The sequence below is a fragment of the Camponotus floridanus genome, unplaced genomic scaffold (genome assembly GCF_003227725.1).
Source record: "Camponotus floridanus strain SB8 unplaced genomic scaffold, Cflo_v7.5 scaffold241, whole genome shotgun sequence".
Taxonomy (NCBI): domain Eukaryota; kingdom Metazoa; phylum Arthropoda; class Insecta; order Hymenoptera; family Formicidae; genus Camponotus; species Camponotus floridanus.
This window is the reverse complement of record NW_020229372.1, coordinates 174692-200049: the sequence shown is the minus strand read 5'-3', so window position 1 is coordinate 200049 and position 25358 is coordinate 174692. Positions and strand designations below refer to the sequence as shown.

Genomic DNA, 25358 nt, shown 5'->3' with positions numbered 1-25358 from the left:
TAAGTTTACTGTCTAAGTTTTTTATATGCTCCAGACTTAAGTGAAAACCTACCTTTAGGTGCATAAACGATCGTGGTGACAGTTGGCCGATTGGTCAGTCAGTTGACATTGATGATGGTGAAGAGCCATGCCTACCGTCTCGTAAACATACAGTTTGACGTCAGGCAAAGACACGTCAGGAGAGAGTGAGCGTGATATATCCTAGACGTGACGTTTCCTCCGGGATACACGTTGCCGCGAAACCGTGCGAGAAAAAATGCGGTAAAATGTTGTCGCTGCCGCTGGTCAACCACGATTATCAGCTGATGACAAACAGGTGAAGATGGAAGATGACGCTGACCTCAGGGAACAGTTGTTTCACAATACCGTGCGGGAAAATATAGTAAGTATATAGAGTGAATTTATTCTTCCTTGCGAGAGCACAAAAAAACCCATCCCGTCTCCTGCGCTCGTAAAATAGGAATATATTTTTTCTGCGGTTACAATCAAACGTAGATGTCCTTCGTACGCTTCAATGAAATTCTGGAGTATGTGTGTATAATATTGCGGTTTATAAATTATATTCTCTGGCAAATCTTTTTTTTTCCTAAAGAGGACTTTACATTATATTAGATATTTTTTTTAATAGCGAATTATTCAAAAATATATTTCGTATTATATTGTATACCGGGTGGCCCCGAACGTTCCAGCCAGACTTTGAGATCTTATAGGAAATTTAATTCCGAACAAAAAATTTCCTATAAACATGGGTCGAAAAATGCTTCCTTAAGAAGTTATCGCTCAAAAACCTCTGATGAAGGAAGAGTAAAAGGTGAAAAGAAAATGAAATAAAAAGAAAATGAAACTAAATAAATTTCTTAGAAAAAAACGATAAAAATAAAAATCTTTTTCTTTTATGAAAATAAAATAAAAGTTAGTTAAAAAAAAAAATTATTTTATTTTCATAAAAGAAAAAGATTTTTATTTTTTATTTTTATCGTTTTTTTCAAGAAATTTATTTAGTTTTATTTTCTTTTTATTTTATTTTCTTTTCACCTTTTGCTCTTCCTTCAGAGGTTTTTGAGCGATAACTTCTTAAGGAAGCATTCTTCGACTCAAGTTTATAGGAAATTTTTTGTTCAGAATTAAATTTCCTATAAGATCTAAAAATCTGGCTGGAACGTTCGGAGCCACCCTGTATATGTTCGTTATATACATACTCGGTACCTTCTTATACAAGGGGAACATTGGGGAAACGTGGCGGAAATTTTAAAGGAAGGAAATTTTCGATTCAGTTTGCTCGCTGCTATAATTACTCAATTGTGAAAATGAGTGTTATCGCACTATAATGAATGATAAACGCTTGTCAGGAAGTCTGCTGTGTGTCGACGTGGATCGATTAACGAGGCTAACAAGTAAACGTACCCAGATGTTATATTCCGATTTTTTTCAAATTTGAAATAAATGTAGAACTATCAAAAATATTTCACCCGTGTTTTTCTATTTTTGCCCATAAGTGGTTTTACAGATAGTCTTTAATTTTCACTCTCTTATCATCAATAAGTACAAAAAATGTATAAGAAACAAAATTTAATGCAAAATAGGAATTTTTTGGATCGCTGATTATAAATGTGAAGTCAGATTTGCAATATTATTTATTTAAATAATAAAATGTTTAAACAAATCAGCAAAAAAGTTGATAAAATATAACACACATTTGTACATAATGAAAACTTTTAAAGCGTAAATATTTTTAAATAAATAAATATAAAAAATATATATATATATATATATATATATATATATTTATTATATTTATTATATTATATTTATTATGTAATATAAATATGATAAATATTATATAATATAATATATATATTTATAAAATATATTTATAAATATTATATATATAAGTATATGTTATATATATATATATATATATCCTATGTATATCCTATATTTATATATATATATATATATATATATATATATCCTATGTATATCATATATATATATATATATATATATATATCCTATGTATATCATATATATATATATATATATATATATATATATCCTATGTAACCGATGCAGTATTTTGGGAAAGATTTATAAATAATTGAATTTATTTTTAAATTTTGCGTTAATTTTTCAAACAATTTCACTGTCTAAATCGAAGCGTCTACTTCTTGGAAAGGTATGAAAAATTTTAAATTCTGAAATTTCTTTTGTTCATACCTGGAAAAATCAGAATTTTTTAAATAATTCTCCTTTTGATAATTTTATTCCCGTTGTAAATAAATAAATTATATACGTAAAACGTTAAAATATATTATAAATATATATCTATCTCTATTTATATATTCAGTGTCTTTAGAGAAAATATTAAATATGCACTACACATTCTTTATTACACATTTACATGTTCTTAATTTTAATGATACAAAAATAAAAATGTTATGCAAATGAAAATGTTCATCTTATGAAATTGTTCAATTTTTTCAGTACATTTGCAAACTCGCATTTAAAATTTAAAACTGTTTTTCTTTCGTATAAGTAAAAAAAACTAGTAGAAACCATATAGAATAAAAAATCTTATTTTAGAACGTTGCACCAAAACATCTTTAATATTCTGAATTTTTAATAAAAATTCTGGAAAATCAGTGAATTTTCAAGGAATTTTTTAAAATTTGAGTAGATTGATTCGAATAATTATCTTTAATTTAAGGATTTCTTCTGTAGAAAAATGTGAAAATTGTGTAAATTTGTGGCACACAAATAATTTGCTGCGAGTTTCTCTCTACGGAAATAATTTTGCGAATCTTCGAACAAAATATTCAACTTTAATTCTCTTGGAATTTATTCTGTTCTTGTTATAAGATGAAACTTACTAGGAAACTTGGAGAAATTTCAAATATTACGAACGACTGGCGCAAGGCGTTTACCCAAGTGAATGCACATACGTTTCGCAGACTTAGTCATGGCTCTCGAAGCACGTGTAGGAAGCGCATTCATTTTTGTCATCTTTGTTTTGTGCATTTCTCGCGATGAGAACCGGTCCAGAGATAGAAAATATGTGATTTAAATGAAAAAAAAAGAAAGAAGAGGATCAAGTTGATTAACCAGGAAAAATTCACTAGAAAAACATGGAAAATTCAACTCAAGAATGCTCAGGATTTCTCTTATTTTACTGAAAAGATCGGAAAATTCTTGAGATTTTGGAACTCAAGAGGAATTTTGAATTTTGAAAAAATTTTTTCTTTGATCATTTTTTTTGTATCAGCAAATCGCCGATAAGCCAAGTTATGAATTATGTGTTTAAAATATATTATAAATATTTTAGAATTATTTTATTTTAAAATATGTTAAAATATACATTAAATTTTATATTAAAATATTTTAAAATATATTAAAATATTTTACAAATATATATCCGTTTAAAATATATTATAAATATATATTCAATTTATATATATGATATGGAATAAATAGTATACATATATTTTCTCTCCATATTTTATTAAGAAATTAAATATATAAATACAAATTGAGTATAAATTTATAATATATTTTAAACGGATATATATTTACAAAATATTTTAATATATTTTAAAATGTTTTAATATAAATTTTAATATATATTTTAATATATTTTAAAATATTCTTTTTTACAATTTTTCGTGATAAGTGAAAAATGAAAGTTTAATTAGAAAAATTAGAAAAATTCATTAGAAAAATCTCCAAAATTTTTTTAGTTGGAGTTTTGATAAGCAAAAAGATTTAAAAAATTAAAATGTTTTTTTTTTAATTTTTAAGATTTGAATAGACATCTTATAAACTTGCAGAAGTGTGCGATAGTGGGAAATTTCTATCAAATAAATTATTATATTCTATCAAATAAATATTATACTGATGAGATGGTAAATATGAATAAATATTATACTGATGATTATATAAATAATTAATTGTTAAAAATTTTGATATTGATCGCTTACTGGCAAATTAATCGATGCTTAATAGATAAAATCGAGATCGAAGAGTGATCTTAAAATCATCGAAAACTACATCTCTAGAAAGCTTCTGCTTTTCTTCTATTTGAATTTAAATACAAAAAATGATATAGAAGCGCAATCACAGGAAAAAGCAAATTTAATGTTATTTGGCCAGCTATCTTTATGTGTCTGAGATATTGCAGTTACGATCAGATATGCAATTATAATCGGAATAAACACGCGCCTGTCGACTGATATACTTTTTCCTACCTCGTTTTCTCGTGTTCTTCTGGACTCTTATCTCTTTGGAAAGTATCTCTTGTGAAAGCTTTGTTCTCGCATCTCGATTTGCCAAGAGTATAATTAATATATATAATTGTAATTTAATTGTTTTGTTTTCACGTTTAATTACAAGCGTGATTATTTATATATTTAATCATTCATTTATTTATTTAAAAATCTTCTGCAAAATAATTAATAAGACAGACAGATTGATGATACATCAGTTAAAAATGATTACAATACAGAGTTACAATTCAAATGCAATTATATAAATTATCTCCGAAATATTTTCTTGAAAACGAGAGAAAGAAAGAACAAGTAGAAGAATTTATATTAATATCCAGTGTTTGCTGGTATCTAGATAAAATTATCTAGATAATCATCTAGATAAAGAAATGGATCAACTTTATCTTTAACTAGATGAAGAAATACAAAGTATCTTTATCTTTATCTTAGATGAAAAATATGTGTCATCTTATCTAAAAATTGTCTAAGATGACGTTTTCATTATGCAAAAAAGTTTTTCAGGCAAGCTTCTACAAATCTATCTAAAATATCTAAAATTATATATTTTTTATATTGTTATTATTAATATATTATAAATATATTATTATATTATTAATATATTATAAATATATTATAAATATAAATTAATAAATAAATATTTATCATATCATTTATATACCTTTTTACTATTATTTAAATATTCTTTAGGAAAAGAGAAAGAATATGTGTTTATGATTTTAATATTCCATTTATAATCTGCGTTACATTTTTTACAAATATTTATAGTCTTCTAAAATAAACAAAAATATCTAAATAATTATCTAGATTATCGCAATAATTATCTCATCTTTCATCTAGATTAAGTAAAAGCAAAATCATCTTTATCTCATCTAAGATAAATTTACGGATTTTTATCTTTATCTTTATCTAGATAATTTTGAAATTATCTACAGCAAACATTGTTAATATCACGAAAGAAACAATAAAACATACTTGAATATGAATATAAAATAAAATATCTGATGGAGAACCTTGAAAGAACACAATGAAATTTAAAATTAAAGAGAAAGAAGAAAAATAGCTCTCGTAAAAAATCCCGTTTATTTAATCGGATCGAATGAAGTATAAATAGAAATAAAAAAAACTCAGAATCTCGTGAAATATAACGCTCAGTAGACTTTCCAATCGAGGTCAATGATCAAAAATGACACGAGCGATAACGGTAATCAACTACATACGTTTATCTTTTCTGCCTTCTTGGCAATTCAATGTCCTTATTCTGAGATTATTCTGTGAGAAAAAGCATTCTGTAACTATTTATTATTTTTATTTATCTTTCTCACACACATATATGATTTTGTTTTAATATTAATTATTCTTAATATTTAATTATTTAATATTTAATTATTTTTAATATTTTTAATATTTATTGTTCTTTCTATTTTTTTATTTGCTTCTTTATGTATGAAAGAGAAATAATTTTTCCAATAATAAAAGGATAATTAATTAATTTATATAAATATAATCTAAGCGATAATTATTTCGAGAGAGATTTGCTTTCTTGATAATTTCACAAGGGATCCATTTTTATATAATTATGTTCTACGCAAATTTTATCGTGAGATTGAAGAATACATTTTATTTTGTATTATCCTTTTTTTGTATCTTAATTTCTAATTTATTATAAAATTTAAACATGATAAAAAATTATTAACTTTATATAAATATTATATAATATAATATATATAATATATATAATATAATAATATAACTTTATATAAATATTATATTATATAATATAATATATATAATATAATAATATATATATATATATATATATATTATATTATTATATGATATATTAATATATAATATATCATATAATAATATAATATATTTATATAAAGTTAATATTTTTTTATCATGTTTAAATTTTATAATAAATTAGAAATTAAGATACGAAAAAAGGATAATACAAAATAAAATTTATTCTTCAATCTCACGATAAAATTTGCGTAGAACTTATATAATTATATAAAAATTGATCCCTTGTGAAATTATCAAGAAAGCAAATCTCTCTCGAAATAATTATCGCTTAGATTATATTTATATAAATTGATTAATTATCCTTTTATTACTGGAAAAATTATTTCTCATTCATACATAAAGGAGCAAATAAAAATAGAAAGAACAATAAATATTAAAAATATTAAAAATAATAAAGTTAATATTTTTGCGTGTGTGTATAAAATTCAAGTATGATATAAATATATTAATATATAATATATAATAATATCATAATATATGATATATTATATATTAATGTATCATATATTATGATATTATTATATATTATATATTAATATATTTATATCATACTTGAATTTTATACACACGCGCACACATATATGTTGTTTATCATAAAATAAATATAAATATTATAGTCTAAATAATTAATAGATGTACAAATAATTATAAATAAATAGCAGAGCTTCTTTATAGGTGCATTGTTCTCGCGAAAGTTCGCCTTTGTCCCGCTTTCATCCGTCCTATTCTCAGCTCTCGACAAGAAGCTTTTGCCAACCACGATGCCGAAAATGTCACGTATTCGTGTTCTATTTGTTCATAATTATACGCGCTCCGTTATTACATTCGTTCCCGGGCGAATTAATACGTCAATTATAACGTATATATTATATTAATATAGCGAGAACGATAATACACATACAGGCGCGTAGATAAATGAATATGACAAACACTAATATACATATATTGACAAACACTAATAAACGTATGAATAAATAAATGATCGCTAATGGAGTATCAGGATATCGATCGGAGTAAGCAGATCGATAAATTGAACATTGTTAAATTGATAGATCGAACAATTCGTTTGAATGAGAATCGTTTATCGTCTTATTTATCGCTCGTGTCGAAATATGATCTCATGGGAAAATCTCAGATTTAGATTCTTTATTACATGAATTAAGGAATTAATAAACTGAATTACTTAATATATAGGGTTAGGAAAAAGAATATCCCTTAATATTTCGAAAAATACGCATTTTAAAAAAAATGTTTCATACAAAAGTTATAGAGTTTTATGTGTTACAGCAACATTATTATGACCTCGAATAGCGTTGTCAAAGTTATGTGAAGGTCAGCTTCCATTTTTTTAATGGAATCCTATATTTTTTATTACATTATCTTGCAGCTTATCTTGAAAGCTTTTCAAAATACTATAATAAATTATTTTTCTATGAAGTACTTTTCGAGTTATGAGGCTTGAAATCATTTCTTAATTTTACATAAACCATAAAATATCTCGTAAAATATTCATTTTTCGATTATCTTACCTTAATACTTTTATGTACAAAATAATAAGAGGAATCAATTAGTGTAAAGAAAACACATAGTTGTTTCTAAGAAAAAATATGTAATTTGCAATTAACAATTCCATATTTTTTCTTAAAAACAACTCTATGTTTTCTTTACACCAATTGATTCCTCTCATTATTTTGTGCACAAAAGTATTAAAGTAAGATAATCGAAAAATGAATATTTTACAAGATATTTTGGTTTATGTAAAATTAAGAAATGATTTCAAGCCTTATAACTCGAAAAGTACTTCATGGAAAAATAATTTATTATAGTGTTTTGAAAAGCTCTCAGAATAAGCTGTAAGATAATGTAATAAAAAATATAGGGTTCCATTAAAAAAATTAATGCTGACCTTCGCATAACTTCGACAACGCTATTCAAGGTCATAATAATGTTGCTGTGTAATGCACCACATAAAACCCTATAACTTTTGTATGAAACATTTATTTTAAAAATGCGTATTTTTCGAAATATTAAGGGGTATCCAGACTTTTTCCTAACCCTATACAAAGTATTTGATAAAAATTAGAGCAACGCTTATGAGGTAGTAGCAGTAGAGCAGTAAATTGAACAGATAAGTTCTTTATCATTTTGCAATAATTATTGAAATATTAATTAAAAAGGACTGGCGAATAAGTACGCGTTTCACGCATCTAGATAGTGAGATATGTTTTCTAAATATGTCAACCACGAGTATCACGTGGCAACGAGCAGTTTGGCTGTGCATTCTACGACTCTTGTGTTTTCATTGTCATACGATACTACTCTGTTGGCACGTTTCGAACACATGTTGGGAACTCTAGCTGTGGGAAACACGCTCTTATTTTCTTCAATTGATATTACAATAATAAATTGCAAAAATTGCAAAATGCTAAAAGATTTTTCGATTCCGTTTATTATGCTCTACTGCTCACGAGCATTGGTCCAATTTTTAATTCAAACACTCTATATACATTTTTCTATAAAAATTTTTAATATTTGTGGACATATTAAATATATTCATATATTTAAAATGTAATATTTATTATATTGAAATTAATTTATATTAATACATATGTATATTCAGGGCATCTCAGAACACTAAATAGAAGCGCTTGTGAGAAGGTAGAGACCAGTAAACTGAACAGAAAAGTCTTATATCATTTTACAATTTTCGCAATAATAACAGAAATACTAAATATTTCTGTCATTATTGCGAAAATTGTAAGATGGTATAAGATTTTTCTGTTCAGTTTACTGGCCTCTACCTCCTCACAAGCGCTTGTATGTAGTGTTCTGGGATGCCCTGTATATACAGGACGTTTCATTTTAATTTCCCCAGGCAAATATTTCGGAAAATGAAAATATCGAATAATAAAAATTCGAAAAAATGTTTCAGATAAAAGTTGTATGGTTTCGAGGGGGACATAAGATGGTGCCATTAGATCTTGAAGAGTCATTTGAAGATCATGTGAAGGTCACCAAGGTTCAATTTTTTAAATGGGACACTATATGCTTTTGCATATTCTTGTAGTTTATCTCGAGAGTTTTCCAAAACACTATAATTAAATTAGTTTTCATTAAATACTTTCCGAGTTATAAGGCTTGAAATCGTTTCTTAATTTTACATAAACCATAAAATCTTGTAAAATATTCATTTTTCGATTATCTTACGTTAATACTTTTATGTACAAAATAATGAGAGGAATCAATTTATGTAAAGAAAACATATAGTTAATTTTAAGAAAAAATATGTAATTGTTAATTGCAAATTACATATTTTTTCTTTGAAACAACTATGTGGTGTTTTCTTTACACCAATTGATTCCTCTCATTATTTTGTACATAAAAGTATTAAGGTAAGATAATCAAAAAATGAATATTTTACTAGATATTTTATGGTTTATGTAAAATTAAGAAATTATTTCCTTATAACTCGAAAAGTACTCAATGAAGAAATACTTTATTATAGCGTTTTGGAAAGCTCTCGAGATAAGCTACAAGAATAAGTAATAAAAAATAGTGAGTTCCATTTAATAAATTGAAGGTGAGCTTCATATGACTTTCAAACAACTTTTCAAAGTCAAATCAATGACACCATCTTATAATCCCCTTCAAGCCATAAAACTTTTGTCTGAAATATTTTTTTCTAACTCTAAGTAATATCAAGATATTTGACTGACGAAAATAAAATGGGACACTCTGTGTACACACACACACGCGCGCGCGCGCGCGTATCTATGTATGTATATGTAATATTAATTAATATATTTCAATAAAATTTTGTGCGATTTTACATAATACATATGTTACATATTATTGTAATAAATATATAAATATATAATTTTTATTAATAAAAATATATAAATATTAATTTTTATATAATAAATATATGTATATATATATATATATATATATATGTATATATATATATATATATATTTATTTATTTATTAATATATATTAGAAATATATATTAGAAATTATATTAATTGTATGAAATATAATATTATTAAAATATATTTTTATTAAAGTTAAATATATTAATATGAGAAATCTCATAAAAATATATTATATTATTTGATGCAAAAAATATATACAGGGTATATCTGAAATGACTAAACTTTAGGAGCGTATTCTAGATGTCAAAATAAGACTTTTTTCTTATGAACATGGGTCTGCAAATAAACCTTCCTCCGAGCTAAAATTCGAAAATGTGTGAAATTGACCAAACACTCGCAACGCAAATTTATTTATCTCTCAAAAGAGGATGATAAATAACATCAAAACTAAGGTAAAATAATAATTTTTTTGAAATATAGCTAATTTTCAATTTTTTCCCCAAACTTTAGGGGCCTCTAGCTCAGAGGGGGGTTCATTTGCGGACCCATGTTCATAGGAAAAAAAAGTCTTATTTTAACCTCTAGAATACGCTCCTAAAGTTTAGTGTATCATTTCAGATACACACTGTGCAGAGATATATATAGAAACCAGAACAATATAATCTGCAAAATATAAAAACATTCAAAAATTAAAGTTTGTAATATTTTCCTATGCGAACTAATTTAAATAAAAATATTCAATTAAATTGAAAACATTGGTGTTTTTCTTTGAAGGAAACGAAAATTAAGAAATCAATATTTCATTTCCACTTATTAATATTGTTAGCTGTTATACTGATTAATTATATCGCAAATTATACCTGTGATATTTAAAAAAAATACAGTGATGGAAAAAAACAACGGGATGATAAGTTTAATTCGCATGTGTAGTATGGCTTCGTTTACCGACACACTTTTATATTTTTTTTGCGTTGTAAGCATTCCTCTAATCGGCGTTAATGGTATTATTTACATAACGTCATTATATCTCAAGAATTTTATCAAGCACCAACAATCAGTAATGAATATTAAGTATATCTGCAAAAATGCTGCTTTTGTTTATCCTCTCACGACGCAAAATAATTATTTTTGCAATCGTATATTACGTATATTACGGTAAACAATAATTCTTTTTGATTATAAAAGACGTGCATCTGTATAATTTACAATAAAATACATTTTGATATTGAATAATAATTATGTATAAATAAATTATTAAAATATATATATATATATTAATAATTTATTTATACATAATTATTATATACCTATATACCTATATATACCTATATATACAGAGTGTCCCAAAAGTCCCAGATTGGTGAAATATTTCATAAACTTCTATGCACTTTAGAAAGAAATGTTTCAGACAAAAGTTGTATGGCTTGAAGGGAGTCATCAGATAGTGGCAATGATTTGACATGGGAGAGTCATTTGAAAGTCACGTGAAGATCACCGTCAATTTCTTAAATGGAACTCCCTATTTTTTATTAAATATTCTGGTAGCTCACGTCGAGAGCTTTCCAAAACACTATAATAAATTATTTTTCCCTCAAGTATTTTTTGAGTTGTAACACTTGAAATCATTTCTTAATTTTATATAAACCGTAAAATATCTTGTAAAATATTCATTTTTTAATTATTTAATCTTAATACTTTTATGTACAAAATAATGAGGGGAATCAATTGGTGCAAAGAAAACACATAGTTACTTTTAAGAATAATATTTAATTGTTTATTACAACATATTTTTACATATTTACATTTTTGTTTTCGAAATAACTATGTGTTTTCTTTACACCAATTGATTCCTCTCATTATTTTGTACATAAAAGTATTAAGCTAAGATAATTGAAAAATGAATATTTTATGGTTTATGCAAAATTAAGAAATGATTTCAAGCCTCATAACTCGAAAAGTACTCAATAAAGAAATACTTTATTATAGTGTTTTGGAAAGCTCTCAAGATGAGCTACAAGAATATGCAAAAATATATAGGATGTTTCATTTAAAAAAATTGAAGTAACCTTCGCATGATCTTCAAATAACTCTTTGAGGTCAAACCAATGGTACCCTCTTATGGCCCCCTCGAAACCAAACAACTTTTGTCCGAAACATTTTTCTCTCCTGGGCTTGGTTTTCGAGATATTCGACTGGATGCATTAAAATGGGCCACCCTATATATATAATTAAAATATTATTAACATAATTAATAATTTTTTTTTTTTCAGATATTTTTGCTTCTTTTTCTGCTATTATATATCTCGAGTTACGCATTAATCGCACGCTTCAGACGCCGAGATCGCGACGATTATCTATCAGTAGACGAGGATGAAGCCACCGTGTATAGGATCAGCCTCTGGTTATGCACGGTTGCTCTGGCGGTCTCCGTCGGCGCGACCCTCCTACTTCCGGTGTCTATCGCCAGCAACGAGGTACTCATTCTCTATCCGAACAGCTACTATGTCAAGTGGCTTAACAGCTCCCTCATTCAAGGTGAGAACCTACATGGGATATCATGGACTGAATTTACAGAAAGATTTGTAAGACTTGGCTTGAAAAAGAAGAGAAGGAGTAATTTATTATATTTACGTAAATCAGATCATAATTCAAGATAATGTATACAAGCTAGCCGATTTTAAGTGATGATGCATTGATATCTCTCAAATCTATCATCCAAGATGATAGATAGGACTGCATATGTGAGAGTTATTTTAAATTACCCACCCGATAACTTTCTTATTTTTGATTGTAAAAACAAATGTTTCAGACAAAAGTTGTTTGCCTCGAAGGGGGACATAAGATGATGCCATTGGTTTGAGCTTGGATAATTGTTCGAAGGTCACATGAAGGTTACTTTTAATTTTTTAAATGGAACTCCCTATTTTTTATTACTTATTGTGATAGCTTATCTGAAGAGCTTTCCAAAATATTATAATAAAGTATTTTTCGAGTTATGAAGCTTGAAATAATTTGTGAGGAATCAATTGGTATAAAGAAAAAAACATAGCTATTTTAAGAAAAAATATGTAATTAATTGCAAATTACATATTTTTTCTTAGAAACAATTATGTGTTTTCTTTACACCAATTGATTCCTCATATTATTTGGGACATAAAAGTATTAAGGTAAAATAAAAAATGAATATTTTATTAGATATTTTATGGACTATGTAAAATTAAGAAATTGTTTCAAGCTTTATAACTCGAAAAATACTCAATAAAAAAATACTTTATTATAGTGTTTCGGAAATCTCTCGAGATAAGCTATCACAATAAGTAATAAAAAATCCGGAGTTCCGTTTAAAAAATTAAAAATGACCTTCATGTGACCTTTAAACAATTATCCAAGGTCAAACCAATGGTATCATCTTATGTCCCCCTTCGAGTCAAACAACTTTTATCTGAAACATTTGTTTCTACAATCAAAAATAAGAAAGTTACTGTGGTAAGTAACTTAAAATAACTTACCCTGTATAAGGAAGAAATGCGTGTTTACGCTCATTCGATCAACGAATAGCAGAATAGCAACCCATCCGTGTCAACGGCACCAATGCATCTGACGGTTTGGTGACTTCGAAGACATAAGGGGTGATCATTATAAAGAGGTCGTGAGAGATTTCAGTCATCCCTTTTTTTTATTTTTTTATTTTTAATAGAACCATTCTAATTTATTTAAATAAATCAATATTCAGCGTGAAAAGTTATTAAGGTAAAAATAGTTAAAAATTGGACATATACAGGGTGTTCCATTTTAATGTTCCATTCCAAATAACTTTCTTATTTTTAATTTTAGAAAAAGATGTTTCAGACAAAAGTTGTATGGTTTCAAAGGGGACATAAGATGGTGTCATTAGTTTGACCTTGAAGAGTCACATGAAGGTTACGTGAAGGTCATTTTGAATTTCTTAAATAGAACACCATATATATTTTTGCATATTCTTGTAGCTTATCTCGAGAGTTTTCCAAAACACTATAAATACACTATAAATACACTATAAACATTTTTTCATCAAGTACTTTTCGAGTTATGGGACTTGAAATAATTTCTTAATTTTACATAAACTATAAAATATCTTGTAAAGTATTCATTTTTCGATTATCTTAGCTTAATACTTTTATGTACAAAATAATGAGAGAAATCAATTGGTGTAAAAGAAAACATACAGTTGTGTTTTTAAGAAAAAATATGGAATTGTTAATTGCAAATTACATATTTTTTCTTAAAAACAACTGTATGTTTTCTTTACACCAATTGATTTCTCTCATTATTTTGTACATCAAAGTATTAAGGTAAGATAGAAAAATGAATATTTTATAAGATATTTTATGGTTTATGTAAAATTAAAAAATGATTTCAAGCCTCATAACTCGAAAAGTACTTGATGAGAAAATGTTTATTTATAGTGTTTTGGAAAGCTCTTGAGATAAGCTACAAGAATATGCAAAAATATATAGGGTGTTCCATGAAACCATACAACTTTTGTCTGAAACATCTTTTTCTAAAATTAAAAATAAGAAAGTTATTTGGGATGGGACATTAAAATGGGATACTCTGTATATATATTTTACAAGACATTTTATATACATTAATTTGACATAATTTTATATAAACTATAAAGCATCTCGTAAAATATTCATTTTTCGATTATTTTATTTTATTTTTATACAGAAATAATAGAATCAATTGAAAGAAAGGAATCAATTTTGGTATAATATGCGAAAATATTTACATGTTCATAAAAAATATATAAATTTGCCACGTATAGCCAGCTATACATTTTTCTTAATACTGCATGGTTTTTTTACACCAATTGATTTGTCTCATTATTATATACATAAAAATATTGAAGTAACATGATAAAAAAATTAATAATTTATGATATTTTTGTGTGATATAGTTTATGTAAAATTGTATCAAATTAAAATACAAAATATCTCGTAAATTATTTAATTTTTGGTCATTCTGTACTTACAACTTTTCACGTCGAATATCGCGAGTAATCAGATTTATATAAATAAATTAGGGTGATTCTATTAAAAAAATAAAGATGACTTTGAAATAACTTCATGACCTTCGCCCAAACATGAAATGGCTCCATCTTTCATACCATCTTATGTCCCTCTTCAAGTCACAAAATTTTTATATGACTTCTCGAAGATCTAATTTTTGAAAAATATAATATGTAATATTTAAAATAAGCTACCTTGTATAAGAAATGCATATCGACGGGGGGGAGGAGATTTGTATTAGGATTTTTGTCTTGAAATGTTCTGAAGAGTCTGCCATTAAAAGAAAAGTGGTTTAGAACACCCTATATAGCCTTAATAATGATATTAACAAAAAGGATATCAAGGAAAACTTTAAAATAAATATCTTAAATTTTTTTGTTTGTATTTTCATGTAATCTTCATATTTTAACCAGATATATTCATTATTGACAGGTCTGTGGAACCACGTATTTTTGTTCTCAAACCTATCGCTCTTCGTATTTCTGCCTTTTGCTTATCTCTTTACGGAATCGGAGGGTTTTGAAGGCCATAAGAAGGTAAGACAAAACACTTGTAATAACGAGCCTATATCCTTTTCTTTTATAACTACTTCTGGTCGTAGGGTGTGATGGCGAGAGTATATGAGACAATGACAGTCCTCGGTCTTCTGGGCACTCTTGTACTAGGAATGACTTATGTCCTCTCATCTCTATTGGATTATCAAAACTCGAGTTTACACACGTTGCTCAGTAAGTATTATACAGGGTTTTCGAAAAGTCCGGAAACGGTCGAATATCTAAAAAATAAAGCATTTTAGAGAAAAATGTTTCAAATAAAAGTTGTTTGGTTTAAAGAGAGCTATAAAATGGTGGTAATGGTTTGACCTTGAATAGTCGCTGGAAGGTCACATGAAAGTCACCTTCAATTTTTTTAATGGAACACCCTGTATATTTTTGCACAATCTTATAGCTCATCTCTAGAGCTTTCCAAAACACTATAATTAAGTATTTTTTCATTAAGTACTTTTCGAGTTATGAGGCTTGAAATAATTTCATAATTTTACATAAACCATAAAATATCTAGTAAAATATTCATTTTTCGATTATCTTATCTTAATAGTTTTGTGCACAAAACAATGTGAGAAATCAATTAGTGTAAATAAAAAACATAGTTTTTGAGAAAAAATATGTAATTGTTAATTGCAAGTTACATATTTTTTTAGAAACTATTATGTGTTTTCTTTACACCAATTGATTCCTCACATTGTTCTGTGCATAAAAGTATTAAGATAAATGAATATTTTACTAAATATTTTATAGTTTATGTAAAATAATAAATTTAAAAATTAAATTTAAAAATTAAAAAATTAAAAAATTATTTCAAGCCTAAATTAAAAAATTATTTAAAAATTAAAAAATTATTTCAAGCCTCATAACTCGAAAAGTACTTACTGAAAAAATACTTAATTATAGTGTTTTGGAAAGCTCTCGAGATGAGCTACAAGATACAAGATGTGCAAAAATATACAGGGTGTTCCATTAAAAAAATTCAAAGTGATCTTCATGTTACCTTCCAGCGACTATTCAAGGTCAAACCATTGCCATCATTTTATAGCTCTCTTTAAACCAAACAATTTTTATTTGAAACATTTTTCTTTAAAATGCTTTATTTTTTAGATATTCGACCGTTTCCGGACTTTTCGAAAACCCTATATACTTAGATCTAACGCGAGAATCCTAACGAAGGATAAAATTCACTTGAGGATATCCAATTTAATAAAATACGATTTTTATAGATTTATGGAGTTACTATTTACCTTTTCTATACTCCTGCGTCTCATTCGTAGGCGTAGTAATGTTATTGTGTAAGTATCGAAACTTTTCGAATAACATTCACTTCTGCGTAATTCTATAAATAAATTAATATTTTTCGCTAATTAATATTTTTCCATTAATTGCATCCTATATTTTTAGTATGTACTCCGGTGGGATTTGTACGACTGTTTGGCGTAGTAGGGTCATTTCTAGTTAAACCCCAGTTTCTTAAGAATCTAAATGAGGAGTATTTTGCATATAAATTAGAAGAGGACTGTATTAACCGAAGGTGAACTCACTTTTCTGCCTTCTTTCATAGATCGTAATATTTTTATGATAGATAGATTTCTTTCATAGACCGTTATATTTTTATGATAACAATAGCATGTGTAACAGCATCCGTTCAGATTGCAGCATGTGAAAGCAACAGGGAAGTCGTATGTATCACCGGTGCCGATGTCGTCGTCGGCGAGTTGCAGCTTGTCGGCGCAGCAGGAGGAGGATGAAGACGAGCCGCTACTAAGCGTGAATCCGGGTCTGCTATGTCTAAGGAACGGTGCTCTGCAAAAAGGTCTCTCTCAACGGCTAAATGACATTCAGCATCGACGGCAGCTGCTGGATCAACAGCGGAGAACCTGGTGGGTTCGGCGCACGTTATTTTATCCGGTGGCGATGTTGATGCTGCTTGTATTATCCACTGCCACGGCTTTACTGGCGATGCAAAATACATTGGAATTGCTGATAGGAATCAAAGCGCTGCCGTTGAGCACGAGGGTTCGTATACACGCTTCTTTTCTTACAAATCTACATTGAATCTTTGAAAATCTAACATTGAAATCTTAACATTGAATTTTATCGGAAATATCAAGAATTTTTGATATTTTAATTTCAAGAAGAGAATCAAAAATTCTGTAGCAAAAAGCAATAAAATTTCAAATAATTAATTCACTGAAGCTTTTCTCTCTCTCTCTCTCTCTCGTTGTTATATTATTTTTCCTATCAATATCAATTAATATGAAAATAATAAATTTAAATAGTATACAGGGTGTCCCATTTTAATGTCCCACCCCAAATAACTTTCTTATTTTTAATTTTAGAAAAAGATGTTTCAGACAAAAGTTGTATGGTTTCAAGGGGGACATAAGGTGGTGTCATTAGTTTGAAGAGTCACATGAAGGTTACGTGAAGGTTATTTTGAATTTCTTAAATAGAACACCCTATATATTTTTGCATATTCTTGTAGCTTATCTCGAGAGCTTTCTAAAACACTATAAATACACTATAAATACACTATAAACATTTTTTCATCAAGTACTTTTCAAGTTATGAGGCTTGAAATCATTTCTTAATTTTACATAAACTATAAAATATCTTGTAAAATATTCATTTTTCGATTATCTTGCCTTAATACTTTTATGTACAAAATAATGAGAGGAATCAATTGGTGTAAAGAAAACCTACAGTTGTTTTTAAGAAAAAATATGTAATTTGCAATTAACAATTCCATATTTTTTCTTAGAAACAACTCTATGTTTTCTTTATACCAATTGATTCCTCTCATTATTTTGTGCATAAAAGTATTAAGGTAAGATCATCAAAAAATGAATATTTTACAAGATATTTTATGGTTTATGTAAAATTAAGAAATGATTTCAAGGCTCATAACTCGAAAAGTACTTGATGAAGAAATGTTTATTTATAGTGTTTTGAAGCTCTCGAGATAAGCTACAAGAATGTGCAAAAATATATAGGGTGTTCCATTACAGAAATTCAAAATGACAGTCACGTAACTTTCATGTGACTCTTCAAGGTCAAACTAATGACACCACCTTATGTCCCCCTTGAAACCATACAACTTTTGTCTGAAACATCTTTTTCTAAAATTAAAAATAAGAAAGTTGTTTGAGGTGAGACATTAAAATGGGACACCCTGTATAATTAATGTATTTCTATTTTATTCATATTATAATATATTGTAATTTCGAAGAATAAATTTATTCTAAGTAAAGATAGAAAAATAAAAAGTAGCAAAAATGTTTTTTTTCCCATAAAAAACCGTGAAAAAAAGCTTTAGGCCATTTTTTTTATTTTTCTTTCAAATTTTTATATTTTGATTATTGCAATTGAGATTTTTATTATTTTTGATTTTTTAGATTTTTTAAATTAGATTTACAGTAACCATCACTGTTTTAAATATAAATTGTATTCCAATTGGTTAAATAGTTAATTACTATTTCAATTAAATAAATTCTCCAAATCACAATTGAATGAATTCTTTATTATTGATGAAAGACATAGTTTGTAATTTTTAAAAGTATATTTTATATTTTTTTATAGTTACTACTTCAATATAATAAAAAAATTGAAGTTCTCTCTATTTTTAATTTTCTTTTTTTGGAAATAATTTTAAAAAATTAAGTGAAAATTTTTTATGAATAATTTTTATGATTAAAATACTAAGAACAACATAGTTTAGATAATTTTGTTAGATGCATAATAAAAATTTTTATTATGCATCTAAGTAAAAATAGTTTGAATGATCTCTGATATCATGTCTGAATTCATGAATGATGAATCATATTTAATATGATTTGCCACAAGTCTTATTAACTCATTAAAATTATTTTCAAAAAAAAAATAAAAATATATGAACCTTAGAGTTTTTTATTATATTTACGAACACATACACACACAAATATAAAGAAAAATAATATTATTAATATTAAAAACAATGAAAAAATAAAACCAAATTAATTTTTTTTTAACAGAAAAAACCCCGTTTTTTCGATTTTATTTTTTTTTTAATTTTTTTAAATGTTTATTTTTAATTTTTTAATGCTATTTTTGCTATTTACTACAATATACTTTATTTATGTTTATTATGTTTGTTTTTAATTTTAATTTTTAATTGTTATATTTAATTTTTTTCCCCCATTTCTATTTCCAAGGCTAATTAATCGAATTCCGTTTTTATTTCAATAGCAATTTACGCTTGGCATCAGCTCCTTGTCTAAGCTTGGACCCATCGGTGCGACGATCGAAGTAGCAGTGATCCTTTATTTGGCCGTGACTAGCGCGATCGGTCTGTACGCTCTACCAGGCGTAAGAAGAGTTCAACCCAAACTTCGTTCTACACCGCTCACCCACCTCATCGCAAATTGCGCCTTGTTGCTCGTACTCAGTTCAGCGTTACCGCTGTTATCTCGAATACTAGGTAGTCAATAATTATCCTTAAAAATATCTCTCAATCAGCGTACTATATTTAGAATAAGAGTTATAAACGATTGAAAGAGAAAAAATTGAGAATTTTTTAGAATTTTTCACGAATTAAAAAATCAGTCTGATAATAAAAATATAATATAATATTTTTCTTTGTGTTATTATACAGAGTGTCCTATTTTAAAGGACTCACTCAAATATCTCAGAAACACTGCGTTAAATCGAAAAATGTTTCAAACAAAAGTTGTATGGCTTCAAGGGGGCCATAAGATGGTGACAATGATTTGACCTTGGAAAATCATTTGAAGATCATGTGAAGGTCAACTTTAAAATCTTAAATGGAAACCCCTATTTTTTATTTAGTATTCTTGAAGCTGACATCGAGAGCTTTCCAAAACACTATAATAAAATATTTTTCTATTGAGTGCTTTCCGAGTTATGAGGCTTGAAATCATTTCTTAATTTTAACCGTAAAATATCTTGTAAGATATTCATTTTTCGATTATCTTACCTTAATACATTTATGCACAAAATAATGAGAGGAATCAATTGGTGTAAAAAAAATAGTTGTTTCGAAGAAGAAAATGTAATTTGCAAGTAACAATTACATATTTTTTCTTTGAAACAACTATGTTTTTTCTTTACACCAATTGATTCCTCTCATTATTTTGCACGTAAAAGTATTAAGGTAAGATAATCGAAAAATGAATATTTTACTAGATATTTATGTAAAATTAAGATATTATTTCAAGCCTTATAACTCGAAAAATACTTATTGGAAAAACATTTAATTATAGTGTTTTGGAAAGCTCCCGATGTCAGCTACAAGAATACCAAATAAAAAATCGGGGTTTCCATCTATGATTTTAAAGTTGACCTTCACATGACCTTCAAATGATTTTCCAAGGTCAAATCATTGTCACCATCTTATCGCTCCCTTGAAGCCACACAACTTTTGTTTGAAACATTTTTCGATTTAACAAAGTGTTTCTGAGATATTTGAGTAGGTCCTTTAAAATGGGACATCCTGTATACCTCGTTTCCTGTTTTTTTTTTTCAGGAATGACAAACTTCGATTTGCTGGGTGACTTCGGACGCATTGAGTGGCTTGGTAATTTCAAGCTTGTACTCCTCTATAATCTGATCTTCGCCACGGCAGCAATCGGCTGTTTGGCCACCAAGTTCACCGCGACTGTGCGTAAAGAGATCTACACTCGTCTGAGGAGCAGTTTGCTGGGTATTTTCAGGACTACGAGCATTATCGCCGACTCGAAGAAAAACTCACCGCCGTCAGGGATGTTTTCTACAAAGGAAGATTAGACTGATTTATTATATTATTATATAATTAATAAGCAGAAAGTACATCGGGATCTTACGAAAGTTGCTCCTGGCTTCTAAATTCTTGCATGTGTTGCGTCTTGTAAATTACAAAAAGCTCTTAGAGCTTTCCAATCACCGAGATTTGTTTCTTAAATTTGGAGAACTTCGAATATACTAATCTTTCGACTTTTGAATTCTTAGGCTGTTAGAGATTCTTACGTAGAATTTTCATTATACTGAGATTTTCTATTCTATTCTATTCTATTTCGAGAGAGAGATTCTGAAACTTTTCGTTTCTTTTAATATTCTTAAAAATTTTTAATACTGTTTATAAATAATGTCTGATACATGTGCGAGAATCTGAGACCTTTTTGGACGAATATCCGTGATTTCAATACAATTTCTTTTCTCTTTTTAATCTTCAAATAGTCTCGCATGTGCTCTTGTCCTCGCATTATCCCCAAAAATCGCTTGGCACCAAAGAGCCAATGTAACTTTTGTGAGAATCTAAAAAGTTTATTCGCTTAGAATCGATTATATATAAGCGAACGTTATCATTCTGCCTAGTGATCATTTGTAATTAAAACGCATGAGGCCAGTTAAGGACATAGCCTGATAAGGATGAAGAGGCGATATGCGTAGCGCTAAATATTTATTTATTACATTAATACTATTTTTAAGAATATATTTGGGATCCCTCCCATGAGACAAGGGAAGATCCAGCATCGAGCGTGTCTGCGTTTACATATGTGTAATCGAACGAATTAATTTACGATGGAAATAAGGATTGAAGAACACATATGATTCAAGATATCCGTGCATGTGTGTGTGTGTGTGTGTATGTATTTGTGTATGCACAGAATGTTGAAAGAAATTTATATACTGCAAGAATCTTCTCTTCACAGGAAGAATCTTGATCAATGAATGTTTATTTGCCTTTAAACGTCCTCATTTTATAAACATTGGTATCATCGTAAATAGAAGAAAATAAATTTTCTATTTAAATAATGAATATATTTTAATGACTACTTTAAAAAAAAACCTATGAAATTATATTATTAAATAAATTAAAACAGAATTATTTAATGACATCTTATGTGACAGAAGAGTAAAATGTTCTCAGATTGAAAATAAATTGCAATAAAATTTTAAAAAAGCCTTTTTTCAAAACCTACATATCGTAATGGACTGCACGATTTTCTAGATATTTATGATAAAAAAAAAATCAAAGTCCTATTCATACAATTGTTTTCAGTGTTTGCTGGTATTTAGATAAAATTATCTAGATAATCATCTAGATAAAGAAATGGATCATCTTTATCTTTAACTAGATGAAGAAATGCAAAGTATCTTTATCTTTATTTTAGATGAAAAATATATGTCATCTTATCTAACAATTGTCTAAGATGACGTTTTCATCATGCAAAAAAGTTTGCCTAACCAGGCAAGCTTCTAAAAATCTATCTAAAATATCTAAAATATATTTTTTATATTATTATTAATATATTATAAATATATTATAAATATAAATTAATAAATAAATATTTATCATATCATTTATACCTTTTTGCTATTATTTCTTTATAATATTAAATATTCTTTCCCAGGTAGCAAGATGACGTCTAAAAACATCTTAAAAACGTCATTAAGACGTTATTAAGACGTCATTTGACGTCATTCTGCTACTAGGGTTAGGAAAAGAGAAAGAATACGTGTTTATGATTTTAATATCCCATTTATAATCTACGTCACATTTTTTACAAATATTTATAGTTTTCTAAAATAAACAAAAATATCTAGATAATTATCTAGATTATCGCAAAATTATCTTATCTAGATTGAGTAAAAGCAAAATCATCTTTATCTCATCTAAGATAAATTTTTATCTTTATCTAGATAATTTTGAAATTATCTACAGCAAACACTGATTGTTCTTAATAAAGTAATAAAAATTTCAGAATTTTTGCTTTCGTTAATAAAAAGTTAAAGTTATCTTGAATTTTTTAAATAGAATCATACAAGGTTTTTATATTAACAATAAAAAGACTCTCTCAACTGCGCTAGAAATGACACAATATAATTTCTTAAATTTTATTTTTTTATAAACGTAATAATAATTAAATATAATACCCCGTTTATAATTAAGAACTTTAATCACATAGTGCACACATTGTCCATAATTTTCTTCAATCCGTACTTATTTAATACGTTAATGATGATATTCCCTGCGATACCATGACGGACAATTCTATAATAGCCTGGTGTTGACAGATCCACCACAGTGGAACCGACTCGGCGACTCTCGAGCCGCTTGTTCGAATTTGACGTCTCGTGGAAGACGCCGTCGAGCTTGGGCCAGAGCGCGCGAAATTCGTCCGGGTATAGACTGCTTGGTTCGCTACTAATGTTGGCACTGGTGAGTGCCAATGGACCAACAATCTTGGCGACGCTGCGTACAAACTTGTTATCCGGCACACGAATCCCGACAGTCTCTTGGCCCGGATTGAATGATTTTGGTAAAGCGGATGTGCGTCGCAAACATATCGTACAGGGCCCAGGAAGCAGACACTCCAACATACCAGATGGCACGTCGTCCAGAACACCCCATGTACCAATCTCTTTGACATTACTCAGACAGATCGCCAGTGGCTTGCTTCCATCTCGCCGTTTGATTTCATATAATCGTTGAACGGCGAGCGGGTTGACGGCCACACCAGCAAGACCATAAATCGTATCAGTCGGGATCGCGATTATCTTGCCCTGTTGCAACAATTGGGCTGCCATCACGACACTCCGGTTGCCACCGCAGAACCAATGCTTTTCCTTTGACTCGAGCAGCTTCAATTCATTCCTGGCGTTGTTCATGTTGACCTTAATAGGACCCATTGCATTGGGATTCATGATCCCTCGAATACTTTGGATTGTTTGCCTCTGTAGAGAGAAAAAAATTATTAAGGAGTCTTCTTAAGCTTCTTTAACACATTAACTGCCGCGGGTATTTTTGGAAAAAGTTATAGGGTTTTATGTGACGCATTACACAGCAACATTATTATGACCTCGAATAGCGTTGTCAAAGTTATGTGAAGGTCAGCTTCAATTTTTTAAATGAAACCCTATATTTTTTATTACATTATCTTGCAGCTTATCGTGAAAGCTTTCCAAAACACTGTAATAAATTATTTTTCCATGAAGTACTTTTCGAGTTATGAGGCTTGAAATAATTTCTTAATTTTACATAAACCATAAAATATCTTGTAAAATATTCATTTCTCGATTATCTTACCTTAATACTTTTATGTACAAAATAATGAGAGGAATCAATTGGCACTATAATAAATTATTTTATTGATCACCTGCTGATTTATGTATTGACTCGCCAAGTGTGGCCGCACGAATGATTGCAGCATCTGTAGAACAAGGTCATACCCTCATCAGCGGATCGTGTCTGCAATTGTTTGAAATAAGCACGTGGATAGGAACACTTGGGGCAACGCTCGTCTGTCGAATCTACGCCCTCCCACGCGGTTTCCTTGTTGACGACAACCGTCTTCTCCAGCTTTTCATTAAAAAAGGTACGTGTAGTAACTGCGCTTTTTATCTTATAGATGTAAGGACATGTGCGACAAGCAAACCGATTGCCTGATGGATCTTCCTGAAACCGGAGAAGATTGGCGCAATATGGGCAAAATAGATACACCATATTATTAAACTGATGAAATGATCCTCTTCTTCTTGAGCGTGTGATCTCTTATTTCTAAAGATCTTGGTATCACATGCTTCCTCAGGAATTTGGACCTCTTTTTCAACTTCTATTCATGATGACATCATTTAATATCGACGCAGTAATCCTCATACGCTTTAAATATTCTAATATAAATACTTATAATAATAATAATTTTAATAATAATTATAATTGTAATAATTATAATATGAAATAGAAAAAATGCTTACGAGTTCCGAGGAGCGCTTTTATGTCGTATTGAAACACGTGTGTCACATCAACTCTAAAGGCAG

At 27.9% G+C, this 25358-nt stretch overlaps 3 protein-coding genes across 6 annotated transcripts; 1 reads left to right on the top strand and 2 right to left on the bottom strand.

Moving 5' to 3' along the window:
- The first annotated feature begins 75 nt into the window (after positions 1–75).
- LOC105248154 (protein Lilipod) lies at positions 76–22343 on the top strand. Of its 2 annotated transcripts, none has more exons than XM_020026521.2 (9): positions 76–382; positions 12232–12435; positions 15445–15548; positions 15614–15740; positions 16787–16855; positions 16965–17094; positions 17213–17579; positions 19788–20019; positions 21085–22343. In XM_020026521.2, exons 2-9 carry the CDS (start codon positions 12366–12368, stop codon positions 21342–21344), a joined length of 1359 nt encoding a protein of 452 aa, XP_019882080.1. In that variant the 5' UTR covers positions 76–382; positions 12232–12365; the 3' UTR covers positions 21345–22343. The 2 variants fall into 2 exon arrangements, with proteins under 2 accessions (XP_019882080.1, XP_011251087.1); XM_011252785.3 differs by having other exon boundaries at positions 12232–12496.
- Positions 22344–23414: 1071 nt separating this feature from the next.
- Positions 23415–24886, bottom strand: LOC105248155 (yrdC domain-containing protein, mitochondrial). The gene is made up of 2 exons (XM_011252786.3): positions 24698–24886; positions 23415–24275 (listed from the first exon to the last, which is right to left on the bottom strand). Exons 1-2 carry the CDS (start codon positions 24749–24751, stop codon positions 23499–23501), a joined length of 831 nt encoding a protein of 276 aa, XP_011251088.1. The 5' UTR covers positions 24752–24886; the 3' UTR covers positions 23415–23498.
- Positions 24101–25358, bottom strand: LOC109609762 (DNA-directed RNA polymerase III subunit RPC10). 3 transcript variants are annotated; one of them, XM_020026524.2, is made up of 3 exons: positions 25296–25358; positions 24698–25153; positions 24101–24275 (listed from the first exon to the last, which is right to left on the bottom strand). In XM_020026524.2, exon 2 carries the CDS (start codon positions 25042–25044, stop codon positions 24706–24708), a length of 339 nt encoding a protein of 112 aa, XP_019882083.1. In that variant the 5' UTR covers positions 25045–25153; positions 25296–25358; the 3' UTR covers positions 24101–24275; positions 24698–24705. The 3 variants fall into 3 exon arrangements, with proteins under 3 accessions (XP_019882083.1, XP_019882082.1, XP_019882081.1); XM_020026523.2 differs by having other exon boundaries at positions 24698–25211; positions 25296–25353; XM_020026522.2 differs by having other exon boundaries at positions 24698–25200; positions 25296–25340.